Below are 24,788 nucleotides of genomic sequence, written 5' to 3' on the forward strand. Positions count from 1 at the left end.
GGGAAGGAAGGAAGGAAGGAAGGAAGGAAGGAAGGGAGGAAGGAAGGAAGGAAGGGAGGAAGAAAGGAAGGAAGGAAGGGAAGGAGGAAGGAAGGAAGGAAGGAAGGAAGGAAGGAAGGGAAGGAGGAAGGAAGGAAGGGAAGGAGGAAGGAAGGAAGGGAAGGAGGAAGGAAGGAAGGAAGGAAGGAAGGAAGGAAGGAGGAAGGAAGGAAAGGAGGAAGGAAGGAAGGAAGGAAGGGAAGGAAGGGAAGGAGGAAGGAAGGAAGGAAGGAAGGAAGGAAGGAAGGAAGGAAGGAGGGAGGGAGGGAGGAGGAAGGAAAAGCCAGCTGAACCTCTTGTTTGTTCCATGTGATTCCTATAACTTCATCCTCCTTGGTTTTTAATCTCGTCACATGGAAGGCTGGGTGCTGAGAATTTTAGAAGTATATAGAGTTCAGTCTAACTCTAAATTTTGTGTTTCTATCTATGGTGAAAATGTGAGGCTAATTTTAAAGTCAGCTTATAAAGATGAATCAATCTTGCCTGTCTCGTGCGAAGGGCTATGTGAATTCATGAAGTACGGCTAGATGGGAAAACTTAGCTGCTGGAAACTTTCCCCTTCTGTGCGGGAGGTCCAACAGGAGCAGAAGATTCCTGGACCGGAGGAGAGTCATTAGGAACCCACAGAGTTTAGGTCAATGAATGTTATCTAATCTCAGAGCCAAGTCATTTTATGTCTGGTGGCAAGTCTCTTAACTGGGAGGTCCTACTGGCACCTGCTGTGGCATATCCTGGGACCGTGACCTTAGGATGAGCTTGTACAAACTTGAAGTTACGAGATGAATAAAGGTGGAGAGGCTGATGTAAAACCTGGTGATTATAGCTAATAACAGTGTGTTGTATGATTGAAATATGCTCACAGAGTAAAACTTAAATGTTCTTACAAAAAAAATAATAAACATGTGAGGTGATGGATATGTTAACTATATGGAAGGAATCTTTCACGATATACATGTGGTATATGTGTATCAAAGCACCAGTGTGCACTTTAAACATCTTACAGTTTTCTATGTCAGTTACATGTCAATAAAGCTGAAATATATTTTCAGAAAAGACTAGCTGGGACTTTACTAGAGGACATTTCAAACCAGTATCTGCAGTCATTCAGTTACTCATTCATTGATCTCTTATAGTTTTTTATTGGGGGGATACCTCATCTTAAAAAATCAAAATAATTGATTTTGAATTAAATAGAAAACTACATGTTAATGGAAATCTAGACTAATATTTATTATAGTTATTTTCTAACAGGGAAGGGGGAATTAAGATGTGAGAGGTCATAGAACATGTTACATTTCTACACTGTTTGAATAGTTTGCTATTAATAGATAATTTACTTTTTAATGAAAAAGTGAGGACCACCTGAGTGGTGCAGTGGGTTAACTGTCCAACTCTTGATCTCAACTCGGGTCATGATCTCACAATTTTTGAGTTCAAGCCCCACGTCAGGCTCTGCACTAATGTTGCAGAGCCTGCTTGGGATTCCGTCTCTCCTTCTCGCTGACCCTCCCCTGCTTGTGTTCTCTCTCTCTCTCTCTCTCTCTCTGTGTCTCTTTCTCTCTCTCTCTTTCAAAATAAATAAATAAACTTAAGAAAAAATTTTTTAAAAAGTGAAAAACATCGTTGGCCAAGATAGAAGGGAGCGTTAAGGGAAAATGATGGAAATTATAACCTTGAAATCAAAAGGGTTCCTATTTTGTAATTGCTTTCAAGTTTTCAAAAGGACTTTTTGTTTCATATATACAAAATGAAGGAAGTCTTTCAGTTTCTTTTTTTCCAGGCTTAGGATTCCACATGCCACATTATAAAGAAATGATCCATTCTTTCCCCAGCTTTCTCGGACTCAAAGATTTCCTGAATCTTATCAGAATGAATTGGACAATCTTGTAATGGTCCTATGCGATCACGTGATTTGGAAGTACAAAGATGCACTTGAAGAGACAAGAAGGGCAAATCAAAGCGTTGCCAGATTTCTTAAGGTACAGTTAAAAAAGTTCACAGTCCCATACAAGCCTTCGTGATAGTGAATGCAAGATATTCTAAATGTTAATCAACTCACATCTCCATTTATGATAAAAGAGTCAAAACTTAGCACTATTAGATGAATACTTTTATCTATACATCTTACTTTTTAATATGTTGTTTCGATTTGGGGTGCCTGGGTGGCTCAGCCATTTGAACATCCAGTTCTTGGGGCGCCTGGGTGGCTCAGTCGGTTAAGCGTCCGACTTCAGCCAGGTCACGATCTCGCGGTCCGTGAGTTCGAGCCCCGCGTCGGGCTCTGGGCTGATGGCTCAGAGCCTGGAGCCTGCTTCCGATTCTGTGTCTCCCTCTCTCTCTGCCCCTCCCCCGTTCGTGCTCTGTCTCTCTCTGTCCCAAAAATAAAATAAATAAACGTTGAACATCCAGTTCTTGATTTCAGCTCAGGTCATGGTCCCAGGATTGTGGGATCGAGCCCCACATTGGGCTCCACACTGAGCCTGAAGCCCGCTTGGGATTTTCTCTCTCTCTCTCTCTCTCTCTCTCTCTCTCCCCCTCTTCCTCCTCCCCAGCTCACACACTGTTTCCCTCTCTCTCTCTCAAAGTAAAAAAAAAATAATAATAATAATTTTTTTCCAATTTAGAGTCCCAGAAGAAAAACCAAGCTTCAATAAAAGTATCCATTTGAGTATTGTCAAATCATAGTATTTCTAAATATTTTTTAAGTGAGATTTTTAAAGGAAAAGCTGCAATGTGGCAATATTTTCTTGGGCATTTCTGCCCTTGGAGTAATGTTCTGGATTGCCTGTAGCTCTACTAATGATGTCAAATAGCCGCTTTGGGAACTTAGGGTAATTTGGCATTTTTATTATATTACCTCCAGGCTCTTTTATACATGATGAAAATATTATGCACCAATCGCATTTTAAAAATGATCAATTTAAGTATTGAGAAACTACTTTCTAACCTCAGTATATATATACACATATATATCGTACTAAAGTTATATTTCTTTGGGTTACAGATTGGATTGAGAAGGCAAAAATGCTAGTCAAGAAAAAAAAACAAAGTTAATGTGGAAGAATGGTATATCATTTAACAAATAATACATTCAACTAGAAACATGTTTTTCTTCTATTCCTTCTTTTGCCCAACTATTGACTATTATATCCTTGATGAAGCCACTTTTCTTGTATCTTTATGATACAAGAACATACTTCATAAGTGTGAGAATTTATAAATAAATACTAACAATATAAAGCCAAGAGGCCATAAAATTATTCCAAGTCATCTTTGGTGAATTTTAATCCAGTAAAATCTGTTTTTAGTATATTAAACATCATTTCAAACTATACACTGTAGTTGGTCTCATCTCACATTCACTGTTTTCTCCAATATTTTGCTTCTTATTTTTGTTTTTTACTTGCTTTCAGAAAAAAAAAAAGGCATGGTCAAGATTAGGGATGAAGAGGGTCGAGGAAAAATTACTATAGTTTTATACCACATTTTAAGATGTACAGGAACAAAGTTCATTACTATGCTAGTAGGTTATTTGAAGTGCTTGGTAGAAGAGGAAATTTGGAAAAAATGATAAATTGTCCAATTTGTAAGCAAATTATGTTGAAGAAACATCTGTAATATTCTTCCCTAAATTGCAAAGAATGATGGCTAAGCGAGTCTTTTAAAAGGGGGAAGACCCTTTCTCTGTCTTCCTTGGCTTAAATGCTGTGTGCTTGTTGGAATAAATATGTTTTCCTTGGAGCTTATGCATCCAAAAGTTGCTGCTTGTACATAAACTAATGTCAGAATTGGGAGCAAGTAAAAAATGTCGAAGATTGAAAAGGACAGCATGGAGTAGAAGCTAACGGTGGTCCCAGTAGTTTTGTGAAATGTGTGGGCTAAAAGCATGGATTGGCAATAGATGAACAAATATGGTCTGTAAGATACATAGATTACATGGACTGCAAATCGAAAGCAATACCCAGGTGAAGTTTATAAGTGAAAAGAGTTGAATATGTTGTACATTATAAAAGTCCATTCTGCAAGCATTGTTTTCAAATTGTAGTGTTTTTTTTTGTTGTTGTTGTTAATGTTTATTTTTGAGAGAGAGAGAGAGAGAGAGAGAGAGAGAGAGAGAATGTGTGTGTGCATGCGGGAGCGGGACAGGGGCAGACAGAGGGAGGGGAACAGAAGATCCGAAGCAGGCTCCTCACTGTCTGCACCGAGCCTGATGTGGGGCTGGAACTCATGAACCGTGACATCGTGACCTGAACCAGAGTCAGATGCTCAACCGACTGAGCCATCCAGGTGCCCCTCAAGTTTTAGTTTTAATGGCATTTACTTGACACAGAAGACTTTTTTTTTTTAACTTTTTGTGAAGATTATCAGATGAAATCTTTTGAACTAGGAGAGAAAAAGAGAAAAGGAGACAGAATGAATTTTTGAATGTAAAATTTAATGTAGTCATTTGGCACAATGCCTATGAACTGATGAACTTTGAGCTTTCAGCTTCTCCGCTCCTGCTGTTGGCATTATAAATCTCATATAGGGGCACCTGGGTGGCTTGGTTGGTAGAGGGTCCGACTCTTGATTTCAGCTCAGGTCAGGACCTCACGGCAGGTTGTGAGCCTGCAGCCTGTTTGGCACTCTCTCTCCCTCTCTCTCCGCCCCTACTCCACATGCTTGCACGCCCATGTGCAAACACACTCTCTCTCAAAACAAATAAATAAACATTTTTTCTTAATCTCTTATATTCCCGGAAATCTGATAAGAGTGATCTGCTCACTTTGGGCTTCAAGTGACTTCTGCTTCTTTTGGTTATTAAATTTTACAGCAGCGATCAAATACTGAGGATTAGTTGGCATTGGAATTTCACAATTGAAAAATAATTGTAACACCGTAGCTGTGTCAAAATTGTTTTCCAAGAATGGAGAGAGCAGTATGTCTGGTGTGGGCATATAAAAATGTCCTAGGTGAGGGGCGCCTGGGTGGCTCAGTCAGTTAAGTGTCTGACTTCGGCTCAGGTCATGGTGTCACGGTTTGTGGGTCCGAGCCCCTCATCGGGCTCTGTGCTGACAGCCTGGGGCCCGGAGCCTGCTTCAGATTCTGTGTCTCCCCCCCTCTCTCTCTCTGCCCCTCCCCTGATTGTGCGCTCTCTCTCTCTCTCTCTTTCAAAAATAAATGAACGTTAAAAGAAAATTAAAATAAACACATAAATAAATACATAGATAAACATTTTTTAAAAATGTCCTAGGGGACAATGTGCCTTCCTCCATGATATATCATATCATGGGAAAGTAAGATTTTTGCAACAACTAAGCCAAGACCTGTACATTCTCTGGGTATTCCATCCTGAAAGTAGATGGGATGCAAATGGGTCCATGGATACCTGTGTGGCTTTTGTAATTTTTCTTTTTACTACCAATCTGGGTCACAACTCCACCGTACCTGAGCGAACCCATCTAAGTACTCTTCTCATGCACGCCTGATACCAAGGAGAGAGCAAGGGAAAATTCCTTGTAATTTGTATTTTCCTGCTCAGACAGCCGTGCCTCTTTACCCACGTGGCTGCCTAATGGCTTTATTTCAGCCAACTTTGGAAATCATCTAATATAGAAGCCCATTTTAGTTTGGTAGCAAAATACATTTAAAGAAACACCTGTGAGGGGCGCCTGGGTGGCTCAGTCGGTTGAGCGTCTGACTCCGGCTCAGGTCACGATCTCACAGTTCGTGGGTTCGAGTCCCGCATCGGGCTCTGTGCTAACAGCTCAGAGCCTGGAGCCTGCTTCAGATTCTGCGTCTCCCTCTCTCTCTCTCTGCCCCTCCCCTGCTCATGCTCTGTCTCTCAAAAAAGAAAATAAATGTTAAAAAACATTTTTTTAAAGAAACATCGGTGATATTTCTCCGTAAACATCGACAGAAATGGGTAAGTGAGTCTCTGCAAAGGGGAAAGTCTTCATATTTACTCTATTTGACTTAAACGCTCTATGACTTTTTTTTAAATATAATTTATTGTCAAATTGGTTTCCATACAACACCCAGTGCTCATCCCAACAAGTGCCCTCCTCAAGGCCCATCACCCACTTTTCCATAGAGCTCATCTATGCAAAAGTTGCTGTCGGTCGTACCTAAGCTGCTGTCGAGCACAGGGGCAAAGGAAAGTATTCAAGATGAAAGAGGAAATAGCAGGACTAGTGGCTTGAAGAACATAAAAAAAAAAAAAAAAAAAAAAAAAAAGCAAGGACACTCCTCCGGTTTGTTTGGTGATTTAGGGCTTCATCCTCTTCACTGAGCAAATTATAGACTAAAATTGCCATTGTCCTCACAATCGGTGAAATAAAATATTGTTTTTATTAAAATATGTGTTTGCACGTAGTTTAGAATATTTAGCTTTTAGTTTGCTAAACTAAACTGAGAAAATGTTGGTAGGTTATAAGTTCTCCAGATCAAGAACCTGCAAACTTTTTTTTGTGAACAGCTAAATTCTAAACATTTTTAGCAGGACATACGGTCTCTGACACAGCTACTCAACTTTGCTATTGGAACACAATACAGCCCTAAACCATTCACCGTAGACAATAGGGAAGTGATTGAGTGGGGTTGTGTTCCAATAAAACTTTATTTATAGAAGCAGACAGTGAGCCAGTTTTGGCCCCTGGGCTGTAGTTTGCCAAAGCCCGCTGCAAATTATTTTCTGTTGCTATAAAAGGTTACTATAAATTATTTTAAAACAGAAGCAGAGAGAGGCCCCTCTAGACCTCAGCAACAGGCAGAAGAGCCTCTGTACCTGGGGCGAAGCAGACATTGGGGTGGACCAGACACGGGAGACCCATGATAGGAGAGCTGCTTGATGAAGCCTGACCTCAGGAGGGCTCTCTGCAGGCAGAAGGCTGAGGCGGATGATCTTGTTTCCTGGGAATGACCCCCTTTTTTCTCTCACTGCCCCTTGGAAAGCATGACAAACTTACCACATCGAAGGTTATTCTTCAATCTCAGAAAACCCCAAACGCAGCCTTCTCCCCGTCTTCCCCATTCACTGGTCCTGGAGCCTGACCTCCTTCAAAAGCTATCAGGTCTGTTCCTCAGAATAACCACAGTAGCCCCTGGGAGGTGTCAGTTGCCACGTTCAGTGACAGGACTCACCATCCTCTCCTCCATCGAGTCAAGGAGCCCTGGTGTCTTCCCCACTGACATCCCCAGGGTTCTTTTCACCTGCTTTTTTATTGAGATGTTTCTCAAGCCCACAGTTACACTGGATGGTCCTCCTTTCTCCGTAAGATGGGACCCAAACCCCTTTCCAACACAAAAAAGACAGCAAGAGGTCTTCTCCGGAGAAAGCTCCACATTTCTCTGGGTTTGCCACACCCGCAGGTACCCTGCGTGGTGCACAAGACACAAGAGCCCCTCTTTTCCTCCCCCCCCCTCCTGCTTTACATCGTCTGAGCCTTTGATTATGCTGCGTGTCTGCCTCTTGTCACTGCTCTACTGGCAGATGGTAGGACACGGGAGCCATTTCCTTTTTAGTGACTAGAGAGTGATTGAAAGAACTTAAATTCAGATTAAAAATGAAAAAATAAATGAGGCAACATACTGACACAGTAATGAATGAGTAGGAACCTCAAAAATCACTACGAAAAAAAAACGAAGGCAAACAAAACAAAAATATAAACGACTTAACAATTGGTAGAACATTATTAGAGAAAACAGCTCTTGTTTATGCACAGATGTATTTCAGTGGGAGACCTCCCGCTTGGTGTACTACCTATGACAGGATTTTATGTCCAGCCTTTTCTGAGAAAAGAGACTTGTTCGTAAAATTGGGAAGAGAGCCACGATGTGCAGAACCGAGGGGAAGACCTTCCGCTGGGCTCCATGGACAAGAACGAAGCCCTCCCCACTCAGTGGCGCAGCAGCTGAAAGGTTTTCGCATGTGGTAGGCGCTCTCACATGCATTTGGATGGACGGACTTGAACTCACACGCACCGTGATGACCTCCACGTGGCAATCTGCATTAGCGCCTCCCCAAGATACGGCATCAGGAAACACCGTGTGTGCCTCCGACTTCACACTTGTGCACGGTTATTTGGCCGCTGTTGCTTGGTTACTGGTGACATGGCCATTGGTCTTTTGGAGAGAGCGTGCTGTTCCAACTTGGAATGTCCACCTGCCTCCTCCAGAACTACCTGCTGTTTAAGACCCTCCTTCTTACAGTGAAGAGAGTTTGACCACAGAGGAAGAGATGGCAATCTCAGGGTCTCTTACCTTCACTCTTCAAAGTCAAGCTGCCTTGCCTGAAAAGAAAGGTTTTCTTTCCTTCAACCTTCTGTTGAAGGAAGCCAGAAAGGTAAAAAGGCTTTCCTGACCCATCGCTGCCACCCCTATTCCGTACCCAGTGCTGTGCCGCAAGGGATCTTCCTTCGCCCTACAAACCCCAGAGTCAGATTACTAAAACACGGTAACAAAATGGAACTAAGTGATTAAAGAATAGACAAGTAAAAGCTAAAACCTTCTGTATAGAAAGGAAAGGAAAGGGCTGTGATATTTCACTGCAGAACTCTAAGTGCTGTTCAAATAAAGTTGACAAAGAAAAGTTTGTAACTTTCTGGTGTGCGCGCTCTATCTAGTGTTTTAATTAGTTGCCATACGTGGGTGAATGCCTAAATATGGTGTCGAGTTTTTTTAAACATTTATTACACAACACATTTAGCTAAATATCATTTGACTGCAATATATTTATTCATCTTTTCTAAAATCTTTAACGATCTTTAAAGTAAAAATATCTGAATTTACAATTTTATATTTTTTTAGCGCTGTTTTACATTTATGGACCGGGGCTTTGTATTTAAGATGGTTAACAATTACATCAGCATGTTCTCCTCTGGTGATCTCAAGGTAAGAGCCAAGTGCAGGCGGGATTGCTTTCTAAACCATTGCGTTATAAATAAATAAACTAGTCTCTGTGTCTGGCTGCCTAAAACCTTAGCCTGTGCGTTCTCCACATCAAAAAATAATGTCTATCCCAGTGAGAGGCAGCCTTTTAAAACGGTTCATCTGAGTTAGGCTCCCAAGTCCTTTCTTAATGGGGAGGCTGTGGCATGTGGAGTGTGAACATGAATGTGTGATGTTTCACTCTTATTTCCGGTGGGTGGTGAAAGGAGGGATTCTTTTCAGCCACAGTTCTTACAGCCCAGTTTGCTTGACTGCCTTGGTTTTAGCACTGAACATCTCACTTTTCTGAAATTGTTCAGTCTGGGGCAAAATAGGACAGTTGACCCCCTCTTCCTAAATAGGGAGGATGTGTCGAGAGATAGGCTGGAGAGCAGTGATTCTCCAAGTGTGGTTCCCAGACCAGTGAGCTGAGAACGGACTGTGACAGGTGGAGCCCAGAAACCTGTATTCCAATAAGGCTTTGAGGTGATTCTTAGGTACTCTCAAGTTTGAGAACCATTGAGCTACAGATGGGCATATGCTGGAGGAAAATAAGACTGGACATGGGTGAGATCATGAAAGCTGTACCAGTTAAGATTCTCTGGGTTGCAAGCAACAGAAACTTACGCCAGTTTGAGCAACAGGGGAGTATTAGAAGAGCAATGACATCAGTGAAAGAAAGAGATGGAAAGCTGGGCTTGAGAAAGAGCAGGGACTAGGGCACAAGAGTCATTGCAAAGGAGGAACCATGGGCCAAGCTCTGCTACTGCTTAAAAAATACATTGGGACCATTTTCTTTCTCTTAACACTCGGCTTAAGATTTACATTCCAGAGAGGAAGTGTGTGACCAACCCGCTTTGGGTCACATGCCTGCCTCTTAAGGAAGGAAGACAGGGCACCTGAGTTAATAGTTCCCCAGTAACCTTTGCCCATTAGGAAGAAGGAAAGTCCCCAAGGGGTAATTATCTTGGTACTGGGAAAGAATAACAAATTTAGAGAGGCCAAAAGTAAATAATGATCTTCTTATATCCTTTCATGCCACGCTTAGGAATCTGAATATTATTTTGAGGGCAGTGGAGATTTACTTTTGACTAGGGGAGTTACATGATTCTATGCCATTTGGGTTTTGAGAATCCAGTTTCCTCTGTAAATATTTTTTGAAAGAATATTCTTTGTTAGTGCCCCAATTATGCATGAAATTCGCAGAATATCCTTTTAGGTATAATTCAAGGAGATCTTAATTATGTACTCTTTTAGAGAGAAAACAGAACATACTCATTGAAAAATAATTAACATACAATTTAATTATGCTCCTGTTCACTTTGATGCAAAGGGTTAAGTCAAGCACTATTCTCGTTTGAAACGACAGTATTTTAAATTATTAACCAAAATTGCCACAAAATAGAATTCTAAAATAATCTGAGCAAATGGAATATGTTTTATTTTGTTAGCTGGTATTAGTGAACACAACCCAAATGAGTCTTAAAAATTGATTACTCAGTCTGCATGTCAGTGAAAATAGAATATTTATGAATGTGCTAATTGTTCCTTCTTATGTGATTGTTTTTAACACATGTATAAAGCTGTCTTAGACCATGTCTAAATCCATTTATTACTGTCCTAATCAAAATATCATTGAGAAGACAGGCCTGTTTGCAAGGCAGAAAAAGGCGAATTTCAGTAACTCAGTCTGAGAACAAAGGGCCTGTGGAGAGAGTTAGTCTAGTGTTGGATCACATGCCCCATTGACGTCTTTAGCGCTGGATCCCAAGAGGTGATCACAGGGAACTGTCCTATGAGCTGACCGTGGTTTTAGAGCTCTGTGCATGTGGTGACGTATAATTCCTTTCAGAATAAACACGTTCTGACAGAAGCCAAAAGAAGTGGAAAATGCACACTGCACAGGATTGGATCTCACAGCGGCTCAGTATGGGTTACAAATGGGATCATTTCCTAAGGAGGCCTTGACCGATCTCCAAATTTAGGGAGTCCAGGGGCACCTGGCTGGCTCAATCTGTTAAGCATCCGACTTTGGCTCAGGTCATGACCTCACTGTTCGTGGGTTCGAGCCCTACATGGGGTTCTGTGCTGACAGCTCAGAACTTGGAGCCTGCTTTGGATTCTGTGTCTCCCTCTCTCTCTGCTCCTCCCTCATGGGCCATTAAACATTAAACATTAAAAAAATTCACATAAAGGGAGTCCTACTCTATTTACCACTTCAGGGGGACAAAAGCCTGTCAACTTAACAATTACCTGGTGGTCACACAAAATTAACTACATCTTCTTTTTAGATATAAGATTCAAGTGCAGATTTTTTTCTTAACCCTCTTGGTGTATAAATAACAATCATTCGGTTTGCTTTTTTTTTTCAGACCTTATGCCAGTATAAATTTGATTTTCTTCAAGAAGTATGTCAGCATGAGCACTTTATTCCTTTGTGTCTCCCCATAAGATCAGCAAACATTCCAGGTAATAACTCCCAGAATGCTCATCAGTGCCTGCAAAGTGAACACTCGTATAAGTTTGTTTGCACGACCTTTGTGTGTTGTTGTTTTCCTGTTTCCTTGGTCTTGATCTCCCCTGAAGCTGTTACATGGGCATTAGACCCAGGTAATCAGGTGAAGACACCAAGAAGTTGGTGTCACGTGATGAAGAATGTGGCTCCATATTTCTCAGTTTTTGTCTAGATTTCCTTTTTCATTAAAGAGAAAGCCAACAAAATTATAAAATCGGCGAACATAAATCAAAAGAATTTTAATACAACAATACTTTGACTCTACTGGCCCCAAAAGAGAACTCTCCTTTGATTTTGAAAGGCTCAAAATTAAGGGGGGAGAGAGGTTATACTTTGTGAGTACAAATTCACTTGGAGTTATCAATTAGTGTGTGTAATGGTGTTAAAATGCAATTCCTCAACATGAGTTTTATACAAAAAAAAAAAAAAACCTTGTTGCCTTGAAAACGAGGAAGGAAGGAAGGAAAGAGGGAGGAAAGTGGGAAGGGGTGCACCATTGTAAATACTTGGTACCTCTGGATTAGAAGGAGGTGGAGACAGTTGCTTCCCATTTCTATATTTACTATAGCATAAGTGGTCCACCGAAAATCTTTTTGTGTATAACTTTTATTAATGTATTGCATCTATACCAATATACATAGATACCAAGATGATCATCACACATCTAGCTCTCAGAAGACAATCAAATATCAGGATGCAAAGAAACCATTAAAATGATTTAAGAACTTAAAATACTGTGCTTCGACTTCACCCTGCATCAGTAGTGAATCATTATGTTGTACACCTGAAATCAATATAATGTTATAGTCAATTGTACCTCAAGAATGAAAGGAAGGAGGAAAAGAGGGAGGGAGGGAGGGAAGGCAGAAAGAGAGGGAGGAAGGAAGGAAAGAAAGGAAAAAAAGACCTTCCTTCTAAGCAGTGAGTAAATTATCCACAAGGAGCAGTTTTGATATTCATGGAAAGCAGAAAAAAAGGATGGTAAAGAGCCTCCTTACATGTATTGTAGCTTATACTGTATGTATCACACAAAACTAATATTTTGGAGGGAAAATAAAATACATTATCAAGCCTGTAAACGTTTTGTCATTTCAATCTTAAATAAAAGCTATAACAATATCCCTTTCTTTCCTAATTTATGAAGCATATTTAATCTAAATGCCTTCGTAGAAAAAGAGGTAGAAATGTCATCTTGGACAATAACATTTTTCGCCTTTTGGTTTGTTTTGTATTCCTTTTTATTTTTTTATAAACTATTGCCAACTTATTATTGGGCTAGACAGGCTGGTTAAGATACTCAAGAAAAGCAAACCTATTGTACCCTTTTGATCCCAGTTGTTTACTGTTGATCTGTAACTCAGGAAAAGGCCTCATAGTCTCCTTGTAGATGTGATATTATCAACGGTGAACATAAAAAATACATGTTTCATTGCATGCGGATTTCTGGTAGAAAAATAAGTATTCAAGTAAAAGGCCAGGAATGAAAATAACTCTGTTCATGACATTCCTTTCTAAGGAAGCAACCAGCCTATGGTATTTGTCTTCAAACATAAAGCTTTTTTGAGGAGACTCACTTATGTTTTAGGATAATACAGTTTTTCAGTATAAATTACCCATAGTTCACGAATATAACGTGTATGTATGTGTATATCTTAACTTATTTGTTTATTTATATTAAATCCAGATCCCTTGACGCCTTCAGAATCAACTCAAGAGTTACATGCATCAGGTAAATAATTATGTTTTATATTAGATTCTCTAAGCATCAATAAGTACATCATAATCTGATAATATTGGTTGGCATAGATACCACAAATTTCCAGATGCCATTTCCGGATGCCAAAAATAGTCATGTGTTTAATATCATACAAAGTTGTCAACAAGCTGACTGAACTGTTCTCTTGCCACAGATAATTAAATGCTTCCCCAACTTGAATTCTTTCATTGTTTATTCTCCAGAGTTTGACATTTTTTTTAATTTCCCAAATCATCTGAAATTTTCTTAGGGTACCTCATAAATAAAATTCCTTGGTACATGTCATAACATGTTTGTTCAGTATAACTAGCATTATATATTTCTGTCAAGGCACCGCAGCCTGGTTTTTCAGCTAGTTTCTCAAGATTGAGGTTGATTATTATTTTTGCTTGAATTAGGTTCATAACTTAAAATAGTCTGGGCAAAACTTTTCTCTAGTTTTAGGTTGGCAATTACAAAGTTTTGTTCCACTTCTGGCCCCTCACGAGTACTCGCTATTTCGTGGAGACATATTTTTAACCTAACTGAGCCCTTGGACCTCTATCTCCTGACCCTCCCATTCCCTGCTTTTCCACAGCCAGTGGCATTTTCATGGACTACAAAACTCCTTATGTTTAATTTGCCCCTAGTCAATTATGGACTGGAATATTCCAAGAGATCATTACATCTAACGGGTAACCGCGAGGATTCACGGACATAACACCTCTACGGTGCTTAGCCTAGTGTTGGCACTCAGTACATGTTCCAGAAATGGGTGCTGGTCCTGTTGTTAACAGTTACATTTAGGAAGGACGCTGGACAACTCTTACTGGAAATTGTGACGTTCCAACTTCTCCCTGATTCAGGCACAAAATTTTGCAGCCCCGTTTGGTTTCCCTCTCCTTGCTCCTTCACGTCCTTCAGCCAACTTACCCTGGTAATTTTTCTTCTACAACTCGGGTCCTTCTGTTCCCTCCCAGACACATCTCACTTCTTCGCTCCCTGCCTTGTGGCCGAGCCTCCGGTATTGTAGCCCGCTCCTCACATTTCCCCCACAGAATAACTCATTTATGTCCTGTCACCATGCGAACAAATGAATAAGCACAGGTCTGATCAGGCCACCGATCTCAATGCCATTGGTGACTTCACACGTTCTACAGAATTCAGTGCCAAATGGAGGATCCCAGGTGCCAGCTAAAGGATGTGTGCTTTAGTCTCTCCATCACCCAGCCCCAAGTGCCCCTCAAGTCTCAGTCCCCGCCCCCTCCTTGGCCGCTGTGCTGACTGGCATCCCCCAACCTGTGTTTCCCACACACTGACACACTGTGGGCTTCGGAAATCTGTGCCATGGAACCTTTGTCCTCCCAACCTCTTCTCTTCCACCCACACCCTCCCACCACCTCCACTGGCTCCGGGCCCCCTGCACCTCCGACCTTCAGCAGCCTCAAAGGCCCCTCTCGACAATTCCTGCCAGTGACATCTCCTGATTCCTCCAGACAGAAAGTGAGCTCTTCTCCTCTCAGCTCCTGTGACACTGTAGACACGCTACTCATGGAATTTGACTATTGGTAGCAGTATACTCTCCCTCATTTCTCCTCCCGGTAGCGAGACTGCGTTACTGAACCCCTCCCCGGTAGTGAGAGAGGTTGGTGGTGGTTGGATAAACCTTTCTCGATTATAGAGTGATCGTTTGACTTTCAATCACATGCCCGCTTCACTCTCCTCCCAAAGATATGCCTGAATATTCGGTCACGAATGAATTTTGCCGCAAACACTTCTTAATTGGAATTCTACTTCGAGAAGTTGGCTTTGCCCTGCAAGAAGACCAGGACATCAGGCACTCAGCTTTAGCTGTCCTAAAAAATCTAATGGCTAAGCATTCCTTTGATGATCGATACAGAGAACCCGTGAGTGATTTTCTCTTCTCTCTTCCCTAAACACCATTTCATGGCTCACTGCATTAAATGCATATCAAACCTACAGTCTATTGATTTTTATGCGAATCATTTCTCTCGGCCACCTTCCCACCTAGGAGAAACAGGCCCAGATAGCAAGTCTATACATGCCCCTGTATGGCATGCTTCTGGACAATATGCCAAGGATTTACCTGAAGGACTTATATCCTTTTACCGTCAACACATCCAACCAAGTAAGTTTACAGAATATTTCAAATGTGCATTTGAATCAAGAGTTCACCCACTTTTTGCCCTGGATAGCCATCTTCCCCCACCCGTGAGCAAACAGAACACTGCTGCTAGCTATTTTGAGACGTCCACGTCAGTCTCCTTTGTTCCGGATTGGTCCCTGGAGCCTTCCGCCTCATCCACGTAGTCGACATTTGGGTTTCACTGTCCTCTCTCCTCTGTATCACCCCCCCAGTTCTGTCCAGTTTTTACCAGGTTCCTCTGTCGCGTGCACGGCCCCATCCTCAGTGCACACCCTCTCCCCCTGCCACCTTTCCGCACGGGCTTTGCGACCACCTGGTGTTAGGGTAGCGGAGGGCCTCAGTCACACCCCAGGAGTGGCCTGTTTGTCCTCCCTCCTCCACTGAGCCACCGTCGTGGTCACACAACAGGCCATGTGAATGCAAGATATTACTCTCTCGCGGTTAGGAGCTAGGCCTTTGGAATGCTCTTTAGAGGAAGCCCTTGTGTAAATAGTAGTGACATCAGTTACTAACAATGTAACCTTCGATAAGTCATCCAGTGTCTTTATTTTTTTTTTTTTTTTTAGTGTTTATTGATTTTTAAGAGAGAGAATGTGGGTGGGGGAGGGACGGGGGGAGGGACAGAGGATCTGAAGCGAGCTCTGCATTGACAGCAGAAAGCCTGGTGCAGGGCTGGAACTCACAGACTGTGAGATCATGACCTGAGCTGAAGTCAGACATTCAACTGACTAAGCCACCCAGGCGTGTCTATCCAGCCTCTTTAAACCTCTGCTTTCTTATTTATGGAATCGGATAGAGTTCCTACATTACAGGATTCTTAGGAGGATTAAATTCTCTAGTAGAAAACACTAGGCCTAGAGACTGGTACATAATAAGTATTTGGAATTAGCTTTTAGTAATAGTAATATACGTAAGATAACTCATGATAATCTAGAGTATCATCCATAAAACAGCAGTAGCCATTCCAACCAGTTTATAGCTGAAAGATAGTAAAAAAAAAAACCACATAAGAAGTCAAAATGTGACTAAGAGTATGGTTGTGACTGTATTCATTTTCATTGCTTGCTTTGGCAGAAGACCTTTGCTGGAATATAAAAGATCAGATCAAATATCGTCGAACTGAAAGTGTAACAAAGAAGGCATATGTGGGTTTACAATGTTGAAATGTGGCGATTCCCATTAATCTCTTCTGTGCTTCGAATACAGGGGTCTAGAGATGACCTCAGCACCAATGGAGGATTTCACAGCCAGTCGGCTATGAAACATGCAAATTCTGTGGATACGTCATTTTCTAAAGATGTTTTAAATTCCATAGCAGGTACTTAAGACCTTGCAAAAACACTTGTGTTTAACTCTCTTCCATGTTTACATGACATATCATCGTGCTTTTTACCCACTCCATAATCCAGTATGCATAATTGCTGTATGTCAAAGTACACTCTATTTATAGAGCTAAAGAGTCTCTTTACATATTTCTTGGAAGCTCATCCAGGGGCTTCCTCTTCTACTTAGCATTCAGTTTTACTTGGCTCAAAGAGCAATCTACTCAGATGTTACCAAAATATTTCATTCTGGAAACAATCTTTTAAGTTTTCATTGCATACAACCTTTTAAAATATAATAGCCCCAACAACTTCGGAATTTATTTTTAAGAACTATTTTGGAAATGTCATCTTGATTTCTTATAAACTGTCAAAACTTGAAAGCTTCTCCCCCCAAAGCATCCTTATGAACTTGCATGAAAGCGTTTTTAAAAGAGAGCCTTTCAAAAGCTGTTTAAGAAATCAAAGGAACAAGCTTCACCTTATTTCCATTTATACTGGTCTAAATTTCCCTAAATCCTTAAGGCTGGCATGGCCACCGTGATCATTCTTAAAATGTCGCATGTCTTCAATGGCAGTTTCAGACTCTATCATGTCAGCCTTCCCCAATGCTCCTACCACCTCAATGATCAACATCTTTTTGGGTCATCGTTTTAGCTCTGTGTGTGTGCCCATTACATCTCATTACCATCTGTGTGCTGTGGCTTGTGTTTGCAGCATTTTCATCAATAGCTATTTCTACAGTAAACCATGCTGACTCCAGAGCATCCCTGGCAAGTCTTGACTCCAACCCAAGCACCAATGAGAAGAGCAGCGAGAAAACAGACAACTGCGAAAAGGTGGGGCTTCTCCTCCAGTTACCCAGCACCTGAAGAGCCAGCGCCCCCCCCCCCCCGCCTCGCTAATTCAGTCTTTCTTGGTTCTTCCGTTCCTAGATCCCTAGACCCTTGTCTTTGATAGGGTCAACCCTTCGATTTGACAAGTTAGATCAAGCAGAAACCAGGAGCCTTCTCATGTGCTTTCTTCACATTATGAAGACAATTTCAGAGGGTAAAGAGAGAGCCCTTGAAAATTAAAATTTTTAAAAAGGAAAAAAAATTGAATTTCCGAGAGTCTCATGCTACATGGTGTTTCCTTCCAGAGACGCTGATTGCCTACTGGCAAAGAGCACCCAGTCCAGAGGTGTCTGACTTCTTCAGCATCTTGGAGTAAGTTATAGAGTTGATTTGTTAACCTGTTTTTTTCTGGAAGCTTCAAAATGGTTCAGTATACCATCCTTCATTCTAAGGACCCATATGTCCTTAGAATGTCCTACTATCTATCAGTAGTAGTCATGCATAAAATATGCATAAAATCAACTTTTCTTTTAATGTACTTCTTAAATGAACAGTTTGTATAAACAAAAGGACATGAATAATTGGAATGTGGCCTTTTTTTTCCTTTCTAGTGTTTGTCTTCAAAATTTCAGATACCTAGGAAGACGCAATATAATAAGGTAACAATTTTTAAATTCCACTAGGTTAGTCTTATCTTTAAAAAAAATATGGCATCTATTAATGTATATCAGGTTGGACTTCAAAGTATATGTTAGAAATCTGAAGGTGCACATAAGGATCGTAAGGTTGACCTCAGAGTAGACGTAGAAGTTTGACACTTGCCATGTACTCGTCATAGATCTAGGACTAGTTAAAAGCTGTCTAGGGAGAAAAGCACAAAACATACATTTCTAAAAGGAAGCCACATTTCCTGTATCGTCCGAGCTAATTTATCTATCATTTTGCATGGATGTAATGTAGAAGATTCCTATGAACCTTCTACATCCAATGTGAATACATCCAATGTGAATAAGTCACAGGAATAAAAGGTACAGCACAGGGAATACAGTCAGTGGTTTTGTGGTTTGGGGACAGATAGTAGCCACACTTATGGTGAGTGCAACATACATAGACTTGTCAAATCACTATGTTGTACACATGAAACTAATATAACGTTGTGTGTCAACTGTACAAAGAAAGAAAGAAAGAAAGAAAGAAAGAAAGAATATACTCCCAGTAAGCTGAAAAGAAAAATTAATCTAGAATAACTTTGTGTTGACATTGTTTTCTCATGAGAGACCACGAAGCCCCCAGCACTTTCACTAAACCCCCATTTCCCATTCCCAAAAGATGATGTGATTTTATCTTTCATAGCACGCAGACTATTTTGTTGTTCAGTAGTCGTGTTGCCAGTGGCCAGTCTTTATTTAAAAATAAATTACAAATACTGAACTGTGATTAAAACCTCAGTTTCCCTTGCAGGAAAATTGCTGCAGCATTTAAATTTGTGCAGTCCACCCAGAACAATGGAACTCTCAAAGGCTCTAACCCTTCCTGCCAAACATCAGGTCCCTTGCCACAATGGTAATGTCGCATTTGCTTGATATTTGTAATCATATTGTGTTTATGCGTATGTGCGTGTGTGTGTGTGTGTGCGTGTGTGTGTGGAGGGATACAGATGCTTCCACATGTGCATGCACAAGCAGGCACATGCATATGTATGTATGCATACACTTCAAACCACATGCAGAAACTCTCCTCGATCTGCTCCGCTAGCTTGTGAAAACCTAAGAGTCAAGGATTATGACTTATTTATGTGCACTTGGGGCACAATGCCATGCAGTGGATGGAGGTTAATAGTACCGTAATTTAACTGAGCCCGAAAAGACATCATTCCAATAAATGACTCATTTAATGTTTGCTAACCTCCTAGTGACATATCAAATGTGAGGTCGTATCTCCCCATACCTTTCAGTCATTGTAATACGTTAGCAGTGTCCTCAGAGCTAAAACTGGTTTTTATCTATTTATTTTTTTTATGTTTATTTATTTTTGAGAACGAGAGAGACAGAGTGCAAGTGGGGGAGGTGCAGAGAGAGGGGGAGACACAGAATCCGAAGCCGGCTTCAGGCTCTGAGATTTCAGCACAGAGCCCGACAAGGGGCTTGTACCCACGAACCGCAAGATCGTGACCTGAGCCGAAGTCAGACGCTTAACTGACTGAGCCACCAGGTGCCCCTAAAATTGTTTTTTAAAGGGTCGCAAGCCGTGAGGAAACACGGATGGCTCCATAAGCTCGTGTTCGATTTCCTAGTCATTACACCGGTTTGACTAGCACATAGGGCCTGGAGTCATCCTTTATGAACCTACCCTGTGGGAGGATTTTGCCCTGAAATCCTACTTTAAATCTCCCCTGGGTCTCATAAGTAAGAATTCTTTGCTAAAATTTTCTCCAGTTTGATTTATTCTTCCCAAAGTTACCATAATAATATGTAATATGAAAATGGCTATATTTTAGAAAGAATTTCAGAAATAAGAAAGTAGTATATAACCAAAAAACCATGGAGTAAGTTTTGCCTCTTAGCCCATAGGGACTCCTCGAAGTTGCCCCTTGTGTGAAAGCAAATGAGAAAATGTAATAGGCGTGTTTTCCCAATGGTAATAGGAGAGAAGACTATCAACAATGACTTTCTGCCTTTAAAGACAATAGTAAGGTACCTGAGGTCACTGCAGTTTTGTTGACGTTTGGTGGGTTAAATTGCAGGCTTCTTCCTGAACCATCTAGACACGTCCTGGCCATTCCTACCCCTCCCCTCCTAGGCACCAGGATTTTTTCCTCCAGAAGCTCCAGACCAAAATAGACCCAAAACCTGGAAATAAATCAGTCCCAAAGGTCCAAGCCATACAAGCCAGAACTCATTTTTTCTTGTAGCTTCAGGGCTCCCCTAACTACTGAAAACCAAAGTTAGGTCTTCTGGCCTCGATCCATCCAGAACATTTGATGTGGTCAAAACCAAATAACCCCTTGAAAAGTGTGACCAAGAGAAAACCATTGCCTCTTCTATAGGCTTGACTCTTCAGGGTATCTCTTATTGCCTACTTTACTCAAAAAAAAATGTTTTATTGCCTTGGCCAAATGATAGCAGAAATGAAAGTCAAGAATGGGAAGTGTCTTTACTCCCACATAACACTGGCTCATTCCACCAGGTGGGAGTGCCAAGGAGACATTGAATGAGAGCTGTTGCAGACCATTATCATCATCCTGGGAATGTAGCTGCACCAGGGTCCCCCCGCTAGCTCTCTCCCCTATGAAGATTGAATACCATGGAATTCCCATGAAATCTCATGGTTTCATTAAATAATAACGAATATGCTTGTTCAGACTTAGTATCTATTATTCTTCTATTACTCTTTGGTACCGAGCATCCTTCTGAACCCTTTTTGGGCTTAAATAAAACGTCTCCAAAAGCACTCTTAAAAGTCCCTTTGATCATGTCTCCTGTAATTAATATTTTTCATAAAACATCTCTGGGTAAAAGTTGTTTATATTTGACTCAGTCTAGAATTTTTGAATGAACATTTGTATCTCATATCTCTCGTACCATAACCTATTTTCTTATTTAATTTTCAGGATGCATACCACGTCCGCTCATGAAGGACATAAGCAGCACCGATCACAAACTTTACCTATAATTCGAGGCAAAAATGCACTTTCTAATCCCAAACTTTTACAGATGTTAGACAATACCATGTCCAGTAAGTAAACGAGAAATAATAGGACCGAGATGGCTAGCGGTGTTTCTCTAGATGCGTGGAAGACATTAAATGCGTTAGAATGTTTCAGAAACGTAAGGAATGTTAGTGTGTTACTGAGACCGTTGCTTTTCAGGCTTGCTGTAGCCCAGGGAATTTTTCTTAGAGGAAAAAGATCAGCAGAGAGGGAGTTTAAAAACTGAAGTGTCCTTATAGGAAAGGAAACAGGCAAATCTCTCAGGATAATGTGCTCCATGTAGCTCCTCTGATGTCAGGTGGATTTGCTATTGTGAGGGTTACAGGGACCTCTGTCAACCAGATTATTACTGTCTGCTGTTTGGGACGAGGAGAAAGTTGTCCATGTCCTAGAAGCACTAAGTGTGATATATTGAACCCGGTGATGCACACATTCCAGCTTGTGAATGAGGAAAAAATGGAGCCCAGTGTTTTGTATTGTGTACATGTTAGTGGTTAGGGACATGTGACGAAAGGCAGATGCCTTCACCTATGAATATATTTAGGGCCTTTAATGGCCACTAATGCACACTGTCCACTGAGACTATACATTTAGTCTATTAGAGTAGGAGCCTAAAACTTGCCCCAGACTGAGTATGAAAGGACTATGACTCTGTCAATGCCTAAATCAATGGAAAAGAAGTAAGAAATAATGGCAAATGGGTCACTCTTGTCTACAGCTGACATATGAAAAGGGCCTACACTCTTAGTTTGAGTGGCTACAAGAGAATTGTCTGGGAGGCTTAAACAACAAACATTTATTTCTTATGGTTCTGGAGGGTGGGAGGTCCAAGATCAAGGTACCAACAGATTTGATGTCTGGTGAGAACCCTTTTCCTGGTTTGCAGATGGCCACCTTCTTCTTGTGTCCTCATATGACAGAGAGAAAGGCTCCCTTTCTGGTGCCTCTTTTTATAAGAGCACGAACCCATTCATGAGAGCTCCGCCCTCATGAGCTAATTACCTCTCAAATATCCCATCTCCAAATACCATCACACTTAGGGCTTCAACGCAGGAATTCGGGGCAACACAAACATTTAGTCTATAGGATCCGTTAAAGCCTCTGTCTTTAGACGGACAGTCTTTAGTTTTTGATTCAGCCAATAAGCACTTTGATTTCATAAATTATTTATCAAAACACCAGAAAACAGTGAAAATGTTATAATTATTCAAAAGCACTTTGATTTCATAAATTATTTATCAAAACACCAGAAAACAGTGAAAATGTTATAATAGAAGAAAGCCCTTTATGGAATACAAAGAATTTTCTTAGACATTTATGTATTTTCTACTTCATATTTTGTAGGCAACTCCAATGAAATAGACATCATGCACCATGTGGACACAGAGGCCAATATTGCTACAGAGGTGTGCCTGACTATCCTAGACCTGCTATCACTCTTCACCCAGACTCACCAGGTAAGTGTGACTATAACATCTTCTGCAACATGATAAAATGGGAGGTGGAAAAGTCATGGGAAGTCAAGAAAAAAAAAATATTTTACTGGGGCACCTGGGTGGCTCATTCGGTTAAGCATCTGACTTTGGCTCAGGTCATGATCCCGGGGTCTGTGAGTTTGAGCCCTGCTTCGGGCTCTGTGATGAAGCCCAGAGCCTGGAGCCTGTTTCAGATTCTGTCTCTCTCTCTCTCTCTCTCTCTCTCTCTCTCTCTCTGTCCCCTCCCCTGGTCACGCTCTCTCTCTCCTTCAAAGATAAATAAACATTTTTTTAATTTAATATTTTATGAAATCAATTAACGTTACATAAATCAGCCTAAGTGTCAGTGGAAAAAGTTTTACAACTGAGACTCAGAGTTTATCAGAAGTTGACTAATGCTCAAATGATATACATACATATGTATTTCACTATTGTCAAATAATAAATATTCTTATTTGCTTCTCCTGCTTCACCCTCAGGCAAGCCGAGCTGACTGAGAGTGGGACTCCACTTTTTCAGACTCAGGGGGAGAGACAAATGATGGCTAGATCCAACAGACTAATAATGCTGAGCATCTTTTTGTGTGCTTATTTGTCATCTGTATATCTTTGGTGAAAATAATACCTACATAGTGGTAGAATGACTTAAGTTAAAAAGACTGACCATACCACGTTTTGGCAAGGGTATGAAAAAACTGGAACTCTTATCCACCAATGGCGGGCATGCAAACACTCTGGAAAACAGTATGGCAGTCTAAAAAGTTAAACGTGTGTCCATTATGTAACCGGCCATTCCAATACTAAGCATTTACCCAGGAGAAATAAAAGCATTTGGTCACAAAAACCTGTGTACACAAATGTTCATACAAGCCTTATTTTTAATAAGTGATGAAAACAACCCAAGTGTACATCAACAGGTGAATGGATTTAAAAAATGGTGGTATATCCATACAATAGAACGCTGCTCAGTTACGCTCAGTTACTGTCTGATGCCATTTATATAAAATTTAATAAACTCAAACTATAGAAATTGTATGCCAGTTATACCTCAATAAAGATATTTGGAATATTAGCTCAATCTAATGAGCTTACAGATGTTCGGGGTTAAAGTAGGAACAGTTGGGTCCATTGAATAACGTCTACACCAAACACAATGATTATGCCAAAAAATCCCTGCTTTCAGGAAAAGTGTCAGCATGGTGGTAGAAAAAAAACAAACACCATATTTTAAATCTTTATTACTCAGTGCAAATGTCAGTCAAATCTCAGACATCTTAAAGGCCCTACCGATGCCTACGAGGACCTGCCTCCCTGTGACCTCATCTCCTACCTCTGTCCCGATCTCACCCCATGCTCTGTTCAGGCTCCTCTGCCCTTTTTTTCCTCAACTTTGAACTCATAAGCTTCTTCCCAACTCATATCCCTGGTACTAGCTGCTTCTGTCTTCTTGATTAGTCCCTTCAGATCTGCCCATAGCCAATTCCTTCAGCTCACGTGTCAGTTCATCCATTAGAGGGTCTTGGCTGCCCACCCTACCTAAAGTAATCCTTGCCCAAGCCAGTTACTTTTTATTATATCGCATCATTCTGCTCTATTTTCTTATTTAGTAATTTTTTCCAATCCCTGCTGTGTAAGTTTCATTGGGAACATAGACCTTATCTTCTTATTCAACACTATCTCCATTACCCAGAGTTGTGCCTACCACATAGTAGGCTCACAGTAAATATCTTTTGAAAGAATACAGGTGCCTTTTCACTCATCCTAAATAACTTCTGTGTTGAATTTCCAGAGACAACTCCAACAATCTGAATGTCAAAATTCCATGATGAAAAGGGTCTTTGACACCTACATGGTCTTTTTCCAAGTCAACCAGTCAGCCACAGCGCTGAAGCACGTGTTTGCCTCCTTGAGACTGTTTGTTTGCAAGGTAAGAGTTCTCCCGGTTCCAGTGAGAGCTCAGTAAAGGATGATAATAAACACGTGTTAATCCTTACATCTCTCAGTATGGAGGAAAGAAAGTCCGTTTCCTTTTATTTTGGCTTATTTGGTTTTATTAGAGTATTTTTATTGGTTTTAATAAGCCA

The 24,788-nt window shown here is 40.9% G+C and overlaps 1 protein-coding gene across 6 annotated transcripts in view; it reads left to right on the top strand.

Moving 5' to 3' along the window:
- The window catches only part of DOCK10 (dedicator of cytokinesis 10), a 272,061-nt gene that overhangs the window by 216,224 nt on the left and 31,049 nt on the right, over positions 1-24,788 (top strand). For 5 of the 6 annotated variants that reach the window (XM_047873141.1, XM_047873137.1, XM_047873138.1 and 2 more), the window contains exons 28-42: positions 1,872-2,018; positions 8,827-8,910; positions 11,319-11,415; positions 13,146-13,190; positions 14,928-15,103; positions 15,229-15,345; positions 16,570-16,681; positions 17,403-17,524; positions 17,621-17,735; positions 17,827-17,893; positions 18,133-18,180; positions 18,983-19,084; positions 21,132-21,256; positions 22,575-22,687; positions 24,494-24,631. In XM_047873141.1, coding sequence (XP_047729097.1) covers positions 1,872-2,018; positions 8,827-8,910; positions 11,319-11,415; positions 13,146-13,190; positions 14,928-15,103; positions 15,229-15,345; positions 16,570-16,681; positions 17,403-17,524; positions 17,621-17,735; positions 17,827-17,893; positions 18,133-18,180; positions 18,983-19,084; positions 21,132-21,256; positions 22,575-22,687; positions 24,494-24,631 — 1,608 coding nt within the window. The remainder of the gene's footprint in view (positions 1-1,871; positions 2,019-8,826; positions 8,911-11,318; positions 11,416-13,145; positions 13,191-14,927; positions 15,104-15,228; positions 15,346-16,569; positions 16,682-17,402; positions 17,525-17,620; positions 17,736-17,826; positions 17,894-18,132; positions 18,181-18,982; positions 19,085-21,131; positions 21,257-22,574; positions 22,688-24,493; positions 24,632-24,788) is intronic. The other variant, XM_047873140.1, reaches the window with a different exon arrangement.

The sequence above is a fragment of the Prionailurus viverrinus genome, chromosome C1 (assembly GCF_022837055.1).
Source record: "Prionailurus viverrinus isolate Anna chromosome C1, UM_Priviv_1.0, whole genome shotgun sequence".
Lineage (NCBI taxonomy): Eukaryota > Metazoa > Chordata > Mammalia > Carnivora > Felidae > Prionailurus > Prionailurus viverrinus.